General features: G+C 63.8%; 1 protein-coding gene across 4 annotated transcripts in view; it reads right to left on the reverse strand.

Moving 5' to 3' along the window:
* The window catches only part of LOC117645671 (calmodulin-binding transcription activator 1), an 89,752-nt gene extending 76,186 nt beyond the window's left edge, over positions 1-13,566 (reverse strand). For all 4 annotated transcript variants that reach the window (XR_004587739.1, XM_034385979.1, XM_034385980.1 and 1 more), the window contains exon 1: positions 13,125-13,566. Coding sequence is in view for 3 of the 4 variants with exons in the window: in XM_034385979.1 (XP_034241870.1) it covers positions 13,125-13,554 (430 nt within the window). In the remaining variant the exon portion in view is untranslated. The remainder of the gene's footprint in view (positions 1-13,124) is intronic.
* Between the last annotated feature and the right edge of the window lies 1 nt (position 13,567).

Consider the following 13,567-nt stretch of genomic DNA (forward strand, 5'->3'; position numbering starts at 1 on the left):
CCCTGCGTGGCCCTCGTGGCCCAGCGGGGCGCAGCACCAAGAAGGGCCGGGCGGTCCAAGGTCCACGCCACGGCACGCCAGGAAGGGCAGGAAGGCCACTTATTGGGCTCGCAGCGGACGCAGCGGACGACACCAAACGGCCCGAGCGAGCCAGCACTCTCGGGCTGGGGCAGTGCTCGCGCGTAGTGTCGGCGTGTGTGTGTCTGTGAGTGTGTGTGTGTGTATGAGTGCGGTGGTTCTCGGCACCACCGGCTCCCTTGCGTTTCATTTGCGGCCATGAAATATTAAATGGGCTTGAAAATAAGGTCTGTTGGTGTTCGTCCCTGGAATAGCTTACGCTTACCGTGAGGTTCGGCGAGCGACCGGCGCGCCGGGCGCTGCCTGTCCCCCAGCACGGCCCTCATGGCCCTCATCGCCCCGGCGAGCGGCAGCGAACGTGGGGAGGGGAGGGGGGGGGACGGAATACCGCGGCCAGGGATGAAGTTTCAGGCGCCAAGGCGCAGCCAAGGCGGCGCCAGGTGCGCGCCCAGCTAATTTCCACGGAGAAAGGAAAGAGGATAGCCTTGTTCTTGTTCTCCAGACGTCCCCGGCGGCGGCAGCGGCGGCGTCGACCTCCCGGACCCGGCCGGCGCGCCGTGGGCCGTGGCGCCGCGTAGGGCCGCGCACCGCCAGGCCCGCCAGGCCGAGTCAACCAACCGCGGCGGGGCCAGGCCGGGCCAGGCCAGGCGGACCAAACTGCGGCGACCCGCCCACGGATTATTAATACAAAGAGTACCTCGCCGCAAGAAAGTCGCCCGATTGCGAACCGCGGCCCGGAAGGTCCGGAAGGGTCCCGGGGAGCGGAGCAGAGCGGGGTAGAGCGAGCACACAGACAAAGAAGCCGATTCGGCAAACGGGTACGGCGAGCCCAATCTAAAACACTCCGCCTACCGGCCTCGGCCCGGCCTCACTGCCACGCCGCAGATGGCGGCATAGCGGGCCTAAGCGCGGGACGGAAGGGTGGCAACCGCGGGCCGCGCAGCTAGAGGCGCCAGAGGCCGACAAAAGCCAAAAGCACTCGGCGCGCCCCGCGCCCCGAAACCGCAGCGCGACCCGGTCGGTCCACAGCACACATTATTACAAACTTGTTATCGTCTCATTCCCTTATTTATGCAGTCATTTGTTTATTGCAGCGTTTTGCGCGCGTTTTGTGTGTTGTGTGGTCCGGGGGCGGAGCAGGGCGGAGCGGGGCGGAGCGGGCCCGCGGGACCGCCCCTTAGCAGCCCAAAGGGCCGAAAGGCCGGCAGGAATGTATTCGGTACATGCAATGAGCTGCCACGAGCTGCACGGTGGGCGGCTCGGCTCACCCACGCCGGCAGCCCGCTAGGCCGACCCGCTCCGCCGAGTCACCAATGGCGCATGCATAATTACCATCCGAGAGCCGAAAGCCGGAATAGAACATATTTGATTCGAAAACGATGGAAATGAGGCCAGACTCTGTCGCTGGATCATTTTTATTGCCCCGCCGCGCCGCGCCCTTCCACCACCAGCACCACCAGCACGACGGGGCCGCAGACAGCAGGGCGGTCCAGCCTCGGCCTCTGCCCGGCGGCGACCCTGGAACCTGGCACGACCTCGGCGATACCCCGCGCGCGTCATCGAAGCGGCGCGCGGGGTATCGACGGCGGTCGGCCGCTCGCGTGGCGGTTCGCGCGTTCGCGTGCCGAATGGTAAACGCGGGGCGTATTAACATGAACCGCTTTTAGAGCTTTTGGCGCGGCGCGGCACGGCGCGGCACGGCCCGGCTTGTTTGAGGAAGCGGCACTTGCCCCGCGGCCGCGCGCCCAGTTATCGCAATCAGGGTTCGGCCGGGCGGCCTGCCGGGCGGCTTGCCTGCCCGGGGGGAGGAATACATGAAAACGAAGCGAAGCGGTACGCTACACTGCCAAACGCCCCGGAAGTTTCACTTTTACGGCCAGGGCGACGCACACTCCGACTTCACGATGGCCGCGCGGTTCCAAATACATAATAAAAATAGGAAAAATGAAAAATAAAAATGGCGCTCATAACTTGGGGCGGTCGGAGCCAAAGCCCCGGGACAGTGGTGCACCTTGTAAGGTGGCCGTTTCCGGCTGGCCGTTTAGTACGCCAGCCTGCACCTCTCCTTCCCTCTCCCCCGCGGAGAGAGGCTGCCGGCCAAAAGGACAACACAGCACTGGAGCCTGGAGCCCACAGTGTGCCTCCAGAGTGCCTCCAGCAGCCGCTCCAGGACTCCAGGAGCACGCTGGAGTCCTCTTTGCTCTTTGCATATGCATTCTAAATCGCGTTCACAGTGCTCACACGCGAGCATAAATAAGAGTTATCTTATTGGCCGGGCAAAGGCGGGGCGGGGCCCTGGCGGGGCGGTGGCCAGGTCCCAATGTAGCGGTGGCTTCCTGCATGCTGCTACATACGTCCCCCGGGGGCGGGGTGGGGCGGGGTGGGGCGGGGCGCCTCTCTTCTAGTGTCTTTCAATTGCATATAACCCGCCAGGCCGAACGCGTGTTTCGCCAAAAACTGGCTTCATCATATCAGAAAGGAAAACAAAAACTTGCCACGGTACATGTTTTGCAGTTGCATGGTTAAAAGTAAATACGACTGTTTAGGTAGAGCCGTTTTCTTTCGTCTCGTGCTGAGTGTCCGACGGCTCGGTTGCCCTTCCGTCAAGTCCGGCGCACTCCGTTGGCGCGGCGGTGGAGGCAGGGTGGACTGTCGCGCCACCGCTTGGCCCCTGGCGCGGCCTGCCCGGCTGCCAGCTCCACCCAATCGTAATAAACAAATGCACATGTGTTCCGAATGCAATCCCGGCATGCCATTGGCCGTGCCAAAACGCAGGCAGAGACGGCAGCAAGGGCCATCCCGGATAAAGGCACGGTGGGGCACGGCAGGGCACGGCACAGAGGGCATCCGCCAGCCTCGCTCGGACGGCCATTCACAGATCAAGACAATTGAATCCCCGTTGTACCGCGGCGCCCTGGCCGACTCGGCCGAGGCATGCATTTCGGTCTGCCGGGCCTCGCCGGGCCTGCCGGGCCTCGCGGTCCGAGGTGGGATAATTAGAGCGCCGACAATGGCAGCACTTGAATAATGCAATACCTCGTCGCAAATAATTACATTTTCCGCGTCCTCCTTTCCGTCAAATAGAAAAGTGGAATCAAAGTCGGGAAGGCCATCATCATGGAATCGGACGGGGAGGGTGGACTAACGAGGGTGCAGGACGACGGCGAGGGTCCAGGACGACGACGGCGAGGGTCCAGGACGGCGGCGAGGGTCCAGGACGACGGCGAGGGTCCAGGACGACGACGGGAAGGCCTCGACGCCGTCATCGGCAGCGAAGACGTCCGCGTGCGTGCCGGGGGGCCGTTGGCAGCCGCTGCGGCCCGGCCAGGGATGAGGGATATTTATGGCGAGATGCTTAATTGTCGCAGTTAACGCGGCAACGCATGAGCGATGGCTGCCGCGCCTCGCGCCACCGCCTTGGAGCCCAAGGGCAAAGGGCCCCGGGGCCGAAGGGAGCGGGCGGCAGTTAGCCTAACAAGCGGCACGGCCGGAGTTTTAACCGGAAGCGGCAATAAACGCGCGCCGTGGCCCGCGCGCCGCGCCGGCACCGCGACGGCACCGCGACATCGCCACGCGAAAAATGCTTTATTTACAACTCGCGGTGACGATCCCACGCCCCGGCAGCGGGCTGCTTCCGAACAGGGCCTCTGTCTCTCTCGCACGCTTGCGGTGCCCCATGTGAGTGCGAGAGAGACGGAGCGACTTGTTCCGGACGGGGCGGCGGGCCGACGGCGGGCCGTGCGGTAATGGCCGCGAGACATCCAACTCGCAGAGCAGCGCCCCGCCCGACCCCGCCCAACTCAATTCAACGCGACCCACACCACCCGTAAAAAAAATAAACAGAAACGACACCAAATTCGTGCCGAGGTTTCTCTTTCTCGGCGGGGAAACGCGACGGAGTGTATACGCGATCTACGCGCGGGGCGCGGAATTTCCTCGATGTTTAATGGGTTTATATGCCGACTTGCAAGCAGCCGGGGAACAAAACGAAACGCCGGCGTCGGGACTCGAACCCGGCCGGGCGGCCAGTCGCAGCCAGTGCCAGTCACTCGCACGCACGCCGGCCGGGGGTTGGAGGAGGGTGGAGCGGAGCGGAGGGGCAGCCAGGCCGTGGCGAGCCGCGCGGACAAATCAAGCCATGTGGAGTGTATGGGAGACAGGCGCCAATAGGGTGGCCGGCCGGGGCGACCCTAGTCCCGCCGAGTCCCGCCATGGCGCCATGGACCCAGTGTCGCCAAATGGCTAATATATTCGACGAAACGGCCTGTGGCGGCGCGGGGCGGGGCGGCCAGGCCATCCCGGCCGAGGCGAAGCAGACTGTCTCTTTGTTCACGCTGTGCCCGCCGTGCCCGCCGCCGCCGTGGTCCTGACGGCCTGAGTGACGCCTTGCCTGCACATCGGCGACCTTGCTGCCCGCTCATTGGAAAGAGCCGGCGGCCTTTCCCAGCCTTGGCGGGCCTTGGCCGCCCCTACAGTGCACTAGTCCGCGAGCCAGACGCGTGCCGCCCTTCCTCCAGCTGGAAGGCTGCCACACGAAGCTCACCTAAAAACGGGCGGCCGGGCCATGGCCGCCAGGCCTGCCAGGGCGGCCAGGGAGGGGGATTAAGTCCAGCGCCATCATTCCGAGCACCGCTCCGAGGCCAGGCCGCCAGACCCAATGGAGGAGGTCGATTGAAATTAGATCAATCCAATCCGGGACCCGGTCCACGTCGTTCCCGTCCACGGCATGGGTATCATCGGCATGGCGGTGAAGGGCGACTCCAAGTGTCACATGTCTCACTCGGCGCGGTGCCGCGCGGTGCCCCGGGCAGCCCTTTGAACCCTCAGCCAGGCCCCGGGCCTGCACGTCCAGTCCCTGACCCTTCCGAACGGCAGAGAGCCGGGCCAGCTCGCGGCCAAATCAAAGGGCACAAAAAAAAAAAACGAAAAAAGGACGCAAGCGCCGCCGGGGTTCGAACCCACGGACTCACGGAGGCGGCAGCGCGCCGCTGCATGCCTGGCGTGTACCTCGGGATGGCACGCCGCGCGCCGCGCGCCTCGCCCGGGCCGCCAGCCAACCATTTTGACAGTCCAATTATAAAAGTTACAACTATCCCACTATCCCCCACCCTGGCCGCGGGCCTGGCTGACGTTCTTTGCAACTTCGCCGCCACCTCTCCGTCTCCGCCGTGCTGCCGTCCGTGCTGCCGTCCGTGCTGCCGTACTGCCGTATCGGGAACAGCGGCGCCGCCAGTTACGTCCCCGTCAGTCGGCCGAGGCGGCCGCCGCGCGGAGGACACTACACGCCATCCCGGGCCGAGGCCTGGCGGCGAGGCCCGGGCCCAGCCAGCAGTCCCAACTGGCACCAATTACAGCCACCAGAAAGGGCCGAGGCCGAGCGGCCGGGCCGGGCGGTGCATTGGTCGGGGCGCGTCGATGCCGATCCGATAGCCACGTTATTAAAGCCAAGAGCGCGCAAAAATTGAATAAAACGGAATCGCAATATTATTGCAGCACGCGGATCGGGAGGCGAGGCCGAGGCCAGCGACGAGGCGCCGACAACGCCCGGCGCGTGCGAGAGAGACGGAGCGACGAGAACGACTCGCGGAATCAGTCAGCAGAGGCCCCGGCCAGCGCGAAAGGTGTGTGAGAAAACCGGAGGTTTCGACTTTATGCCTTCTCTGGACGGACTGCGACGCCCACGCCATTGTGAAGCGGGGTGATCCGATGTGGCCGCTACGGTCTTGGCGATTTTTTTTGTGATGGGGACTTGGAGGCCTCGTGAAGGAGCAGCACACAGCAGACTGGAGTCTCTTGAGGGAGAAGAGTGCGGCCTGGACGGCCTCGCCCCTGACCCAGCTCCCCTTTCTTTCTCCGGGAGCGGACTGCCCGGAGGATATAGAAATGGCAGCGTGCACATCCGGAAACGCTCCTCGACTTGGCCGGACAACAAGCCGGGCCGCCCCGCCCCGCCCCGCCCCGCCCCGCCCCAGTGCCGCCGGGCCCACTAGACTGGGCGGTGAAAAATGAACAGCCGGCCACTAAAAAGGGCCGCGCGGAGGGAGAGGAGGGGAAGGGGAGGGGAGGGGGAGGGCACGTCAGACGTCAATCGCGTCGGCCCAGATACGCCGGCCGGGCCTCGGCGCCCCGGCGTCCCCGGCCGCGCCGCCGCCACTCCAGACAGCGCTTAACGGCGGAGACACGCCGCGACACGCGCACCACAAACTAAGAGGAACCGCCACACTGCTGGACCGTTAGCGATGTGTATCAAGCCCGCGCGTGTGTGTGTGTGTGTGAGGGAGAGGGTGGCACCACCAATGAGCGGCTTTTAACACACAGATTGCCGGGATGGACCCTGCTGCGCCTCCACGGCCTCCACCCCGCCGCCGGGCCGCCAGCCAACCACATCGATCCCATTGGCTCTGACGTCATTCGGCCGCCAATTACAAGGAAGGCGGTTTATACGCCGGACCGCGGCCGGCAAGCAGGCTGGAGCCGTGTACGAGGCCGTAGCCGTGTCCGAGGCCGTGTCCGAGGCCCGGCCGGTGCGGTCATGCAGCGGCCTTGAGGGTGTAAAACCGCGGGGTAACGCCGAATTAAAAACTTTTCCAGTGTTGCCAACATCACGGCACTATAACTCACAGCGATGGGCTATAAACACAACACACTTGCTCTCCCTATCCGGCTCCGCCTGTGCACACTCACACAATAACGTGCAAACACACACATACGCACACACACACACACAGACACACACACACACACACAGACAGACAAGTAAGCGTGGGTCCGTATATAAACACTGGCAGATTGGCGTCTTTGTCGCGTCGTTCGCCACCGGGCACGGACCGGGCATCACGAGTCGTAACAAGTGGCCCACACTGGTAATCGGGGCGACGAGGCGGCGGGGGAAACCACCTCGACGACGGACGGGGAAAAAATGAAACGCCAGTCAATTATTTTGCAGTCGCACTGTCCGCGGCCCGGCGAGTGTAAGTTGGCAACACTTTACCGCAACGAGACACGGAAGCCGCAGCAGTGCTATACCGGGCAGCTCATGCATGTGCAAGTGCGCAGGTGTGAGTGTGTGTGTGTGAATGTGTGTGTGTGCGCGCGGGTCGGCAGTCGGACGGAGCGTTTAATTGTGCGAGCGTTTAGGGCGGATCAGATTGCTAATTGCAGGCCTTGCCGGGCCTTGCAGCCGCGAGTATTGCAATACCGCGTAATTGGCAGACCGATTTCCCGCCATAAATCTGTGACGCCGTGATGTTGGCACGGCCAAGCATAATTTATTCGCGCGGTCTGCCCCCTCCCCCCCTCCCTCCCACTTCCGGTCCATCTTGGCCAACCAGCGCGTGCAAGGACAGCGCCAGCCTGCCAGCATGGCGGCCGATTTCGACAAAGAACGGAGAAGTGCAGTGTGGTCGACGGCGCGGCGTCGCGACGGCCGCCAAAAGTAGAACCCCGAACGGCTCGTCCATCTGTGCGACGTCACTTTCGGAGCACCGGCAGTCCTCCTCCGCCTTAATGAAGGCCGACGCCGCGGTCGAGCCACCGTGCCGCAACGACGCCGGGAAGACCACTGTGAGCAACGGGCCGCGCACACGTTCAAGTCGGGGATGAAGTTGAGGTGAAGTCGAACTGAAGTCGAACTGAAGCCGAGGTGAAGTCACAGGAAGGCGAAGCGGGGATGAGGGGTGACTGACTGACAGGAGGCAAAGGAAGGCTTGCGACAGGCCTCCGCCCTTCCCCCTCCCCAGGATTCATTAAACAAACTTAAATCAGCCGCGCCGTTTTTCATTCCTGCCGAGCACAAGTCGTCGTCGTCGTCGCGGACGTCGCCGAGGTCCCCGCCCCGGCCCGGCCGCCCCGCCGCCGACAGACACACCTGGCCGCCAAATTAGCAGTGCCGCTGGAGCCTAGGCCAGTTTTCCAATCCGTAACGAAGGCGGGGCGGGGCGGCACGGCGACGTGGACGGACTGCTTATTAATCACTTGGCTGGAAAAGCAAGACTGGCCGCTAATCAGCATGGCGCTGCCAGGGCACTGCCAGGCCAGGGCACTGCCAGGCCAGGGCACTGCCAGGCCAGGCCACGGCGCTGCAAACACGCGGCCGGCCAGCTAGTTAAGACCCTGACGCGGGACGTGCGGCGAATCGGTGCACCGGGGCGGGGCGGGGCGCAGGGCTGCAGCGACGACAAGTGGAGGGCAGGACTCGTTACCGCTACTTGTTAAAAGGGCCGGCCGGGCTGCTGAGGGCCGCGCTCCAAGAAGGCCTGCCGCTGCAGCGCGGCACGGCACGCCACGGCTGCAGCGCTCGGCTAAACCGCCGACACACGCTTTGTTTCCCCAACCAGTCGATACGTGTTCCCTCCTCCTGGAAGCCTAGAAGCCTGGAAGCGCGCCACGGAATAACTCCCTGGGAGACTCCCCCTCCCCCTGCGCCTCCACGCGCCGAGGCCGCCGAGGCCGCGCCCTTTGTTAGTGGCTATTCTCGCACCTGTGACAAAAGGGGCGAAGCGAAGCCGAAGCCAAAGCCCGGCCGGGAAAAAGCAATGAAACGCCGAGCTGCGACACGATGCACCGCGGCGGCGCGGCGGCGGGGAGCTTCGCGCTCCGCGCCTGCGAGGTTCGAGGTAGGCCACCGCGCGGGCAGTGCGCAGCCGAGCGCGCCGCGTTGCCTACCCGCACTTCGACGGGCGCTCCGCCTGTGCGCCGCGGTGGCCAGTCTCGGGGCCGCGACGACGGCGACGTCCGCCAATGAATACAAACACAAAGCGGCTCCTCCCTGCTTCTTGGGGCCCCGGCCGCCGGCCGCGCCGCACCCCCAAGCTAAACAGACGGCCGCTGCCGCCGCGCTGCCGCCGCCGGCCGGTCCAATTTTAATGACTACTCGCCGTCCGGCGCGACGCGACGCGCCCCGCCATTGTTCCGGCAAAATCCGCCGCCGTCGAGGAACAAGAGCGAACCCCCGACCCTCCGGCGGGGAGGAGGGCGACGGCAGCGCCCGGCAGCGCCGCGGAAAGAAAGCAGAAACGTATTCAGAATCATTATCGCCTGACACTTATTAATTTCTTTCCTTTAGCGCGACAGGCCGGCAGGCGGGGCAGGGGGAGCTGCCGCCGCCGGCCCTGATTTGGAGGCAGGCCTCGAGGCAGGCCGTCGTTGTAGAGCACACTGGTAATGGCGGGGCGGGGGAAGGGGGGGGGGAACGGCGCCAAGGCGGAGGAAAGAACAGAGGGAGGGGGACGAGGGCGATGATAGGGTTGGTCGGTCGGCGCTGATGAATTTGTGGCCGCCCCCGCACTGCCCCTCCCCTCCCCTCCCCTCCCCGCCGACCGGCCGGCCGATTTAAAGCGGTGGGGGACAGCGGGCTGGTCCAGGCCAGGCCAGCGGGGCGGGGAAGGGCCGAAGGGAGGTGGTAGTCGAGCATGCATTGCATTGCTTGCAGCGCTTGCAGCCCGCGCAAAACAAATGACGAACACACACGCTGCACCTGTGTCGTGGCGGGGCGGGGCGGGGCGGGGCCGCGGCCGGGCCAAACGGATGACGCAAACAACAACAGCAACATCACGGGGCGGCGATCGGGGCGTTTGTCACGGTCAGTTCCTTGCGCCCGCGGGGCCGGGCGGGGTGGGGCGGGGTGGGGCGGGGTGGGGCGGGTTGGGGCGGGGAGCGCTGCCTGCCGCGCCGCCATTTAGGGAGGGTCGGGAGACAGAATCCAGTTTATGACAAACGCGCGAAAATAAACTGTCGAAGCGAAAACACGCGCGGTGCCGTTCCAACGACAAAGAGACGACGAGACAAAAAAAAAGCCCACGCACAGTAAATCCAAAACCCAGTTTCTGGGGCATCAAAACGTAGAAAAAACCCAGAAATCGGGGTATAAAGATACCGGTAACTTTTCAAACAGAAGCCGTGCGCCTTTGCCACCAAATCATGCAGGTTTGCCGCAGAACTAGGAGTGGACGCCCCAGTTTCTGGTAGGATGGCTGTTCAATAACTGTCACGGTGCTTTCGGAGGCTGCGGCACGCGCCCCGAGGGCTGTGGCACCTTGGAACAGATTCATTTCTCCCCGGATTTTGGTCAAAAACGCCCCAGAAACTGGGTTTTGGATTTACTGTGCGATAATCAGGCAGTACGCACGCAGTTTGTCAGTGACGTGGCGAACGGCGCACACGCGTCGCCTGAACGCCGGACGGACGTAGCGAAACAACGCCCCCCCCCCCAGGCCTTATTATTCTAATCGACCTGTTTAGCAAGCCGAGTTTGGAGATTCGCATCATAGGGGCGCCGGTTCAGGAATGGGCTGCTCACTTTTCTGCCGCTGAGCCTGCACGGCCTGCACGCGCGCGTGTGCGTGTGAGTGCGTGTGTTTGTAGTCCATGTACAACACCGGCTCAGCCGGCTCGCAGATCACAGAATAAATATTAGATGGCCGCCCTTATCGAGATCAGCGCCGCCCGACCCCGCCTCACACACACACACACTACACCACAACGCACTCACACTATGACACTCAGGTAAGCCACATCGCGGCCCACGGCAACGCGTTAAACCTTTTCAAAAAAGTATATGTACTAGGGTGGAGCGGCAGAAAGGCAAAAACGCGAAAAAACGCGATTAAAAAAAAAAGTTCCGCCAAGGCAAGCTTAGCAAAGCGGTCTTGCCGTGGACCGGCCGGGGAAGCCGGGCAGAGAAGGGGCAAGGAGGGAGGGGGTGGCTGTGAGGAGTGGGGACTGGCGCGGCGAGGCGGCGTGGCGGCGCAGGCGACGACGAACGACGAACGACGAACCCCGACCATGCAGTCCCCTCCGAGCGCGCTGAATGGATGGATGGGTGGATGGATGGGATGGGATGAGTGGGATCGTATGCAGAGCTAGAAGCGGTAGCAAGACCGCTTAAAAAAATTAAAGGAGAGGAGGTGGGTTGTACGCACGGCGAAACCGCTACCACCCTCTCCCTCTCTCTCCTCCTCGGCCTGATTAAAAGTGGCGGGAATTTACACGTGGAAACTGCATCCGTCCCCGTCAGGCCGTCGGAGATAGGCGGGGAGATCGACCGCAGACTAAACACGGCGGCTAAGTCGGGGAGGCGGTGACACATCGAGGGGGCATTTCTCTTTCTCGGCAACCACCGCGTCCTCGCCGTCCTCGCCGTCGTCCCGGCCGTCCGGGCCCTCCGCGGCGAAAAATGGCGGGATTAAAGCGCGCGCGAGTTTTTTCTCTCAATACGTCGCTTTTCCCGCGGCAGGCCGTCGTGGGGGCCGTGAAGGAGAGAAGCCGGCGGTGTGGCGGGCGGATTAGCGCCGAGACAGGTGGCGACACTGTCGGCGACGACCGCCCCACTCCGACGGCGAGTTTTTCATATTTCAGTATTTGCAAAGTTTTGGCGCGCGGCAGCGGGAAGCGGCGGGAAGCGGGAACGGGCCGGAACGGAATCAAGGCCGGGCCAGCCACCGAGCCAGCCACCGCGACGCGACGCGCTCATCGCCCAGCAGACTCGCTCTGTCTCTCTCGCACGCCGACGGGACGGCCCGCGAGTGCGAGAGAGACAGACAGTGTGGCATCAGCGGACTGACGGCGGCCCAATCGAGGCGACTCGATGTCGCGGCGTATAATACCGCCATCCATAACAAAAGGCACAGTCCGCCATGTCACCGGCCTGGCCGTGGCGAGCCGGCCGGCAGACCAGGCCGACCAGACGAGCAACGTATGGAACATAAAAACTCGATTTGTCATCCGTCGGTTTGAATCACTACAACGGCGGGGTAGCAGTCAGCCGCTGAGATTGCGGCTATGTATCTGCGCGCGTGTGTGTGAGAGAGAGAGAAGGCGGGAAGGTTAGGTGAGGGTGCAGAAGAGACAGGGAACACTCTCAGCAGACCGTTACTTACTATTTCTCATTAGCAGAACGCATTTCTGACATTGTCGTTGTTTTAAATAAACTAGAAAGAAGTCTGAGAGTTCGAGAAACAAACATAGTAATTGCAAGTTTGTGTAGTGGAATCACAATAAGACAGATAAAACAGGCCGTCCCCGTTTAGATTTTCACTCAACCATTCGGAATGCGAGAGTGAGAGTGTGTGCGTGTGTGAGCGGGCTCGTATGTTTCGAGTGTAGAGCACCGTCATATTCCTGGGCACTTCCCTTGCGCCACACACACAGCGGGCCGGAACACAAGCCGGGCCGTACCGGGGAAAAACTTTTATTGGGATTTAGCAGTGGTTTTGTTGCGCGCTTTTGCCGGGCAATATGAGGCAGGGAGCAGGGCGGGCAGGGCAGGACCGTCGTAAGGGGCGGGGGAGGGGAGGGGAGGGCTCCCGGCGGCCGATGCCAAGTGATTTGTGAGCGGGTGCCGCCGAAGAGGGGAGCGGCGCGCGGAGAGCCCCCACGGCCCCACGGCCCGACCACGCCGACGGCGCGGGGCGCGGGGCCACAGCCTATTACTAGTAATTAGGGCTGACTGGAGGAACTAATGCGGCTGCGAGAAATAATTTGGGAAGTGAGCGGCGCGTACGTCGGGGAGGTGCATGTCGGCCCCCGAGGCCGCCGCGCCGCCGCGCCGCCGGCATGCAGCAGGCCGTGCAGTGCACCACCCCGAAGGCCCCAAGACCCAAGGCCCGAAGACAGGAAATTATCCCATCTTCCGGCGCGCCCCGCGCGGCCCCGCCGCCCCGCCCACCCGCACTGTATTCATGCCCCGTTTCTGGCAGTGTCAACCAAAGTGCGCGACGCGGCACGGCCTATGCGCATAGGAAACGAATTACTCGCGGCAAGGACGGGCAGGCAGGGCAGGCCCAGGGCAGGCCCAGGCCATATACGATAATATTGAGTTGCCTGCTCGGGCGGGGCGGCGCGGGGCGGCGCGCGACGGCGCTTTCCGTATTTGCTTTCCGTTTTTCCCAGAGCCCCTGCCTCGCGACGCTCGCGATCGCTTTCCGAAAACATTCCTGCCCGATCAGCCGGCCGAAAGCGGAGCACGGGGAGCATGTGTAGGGGCGTCCGCGTCCGCGCGCTCCCCGGAGACGGGGGACTCCCTCAAGGACGTTCGACGCGGTGCCTACCTGTGCCGATGGGGGTGGCGGCGGCCCTGGCGGTCTTGTCCTCGGGCAGCGCCAGGCTGCCGGTGGCGGACCTGGTGGTGGGCTTGTTGATGGCGGCCTGCGCGGCCTTGGTCAGCACGAGCGGCGGCGCGTGGATGGACTTGGCCTGCAGGGCCTGCGCCTGGATGGCCTGGCCCAGCAGCGCGGACACGGCGGTGGCGGTGGTGGACGTGGTCGTGGTGGTGCACAGCGTGGAGGTGGGCTTGGCCAGGTGGATGGTGTGGTGCTTCTTGTACGGTTTCATGTGGGCCAGGGCCTGCGACAGCGTCGTGGACTTGGCGCCCTTGCCGTCGGCCGGCACCACGCCCAGGATGACGGCGTGCCCCGGCGTGCCCAGCGACATGTCCATCGCCACGACGCCGACCACCTCGTCGCCCTTGTCGTCCATCATGTCGCCGCCGTCG

The sequence above is a fragment of the Thrips palmi genome, unplaced genomic scaffold (assembly GCF_012932325.1).
Source record: "Thrips palmi isolate BJ-2018 unplaced genomic scaffold, TpBJ-2018v1 HiC_scaffold_19, whole genome shotgun sequence".
In the NCBI taxonomy this organism is placed as follows: Eukaryota; Metazoa; Arthropoda; class Insecta; order Thysanoptera; family Thripidae; genus Thrips; species Thrips palmi.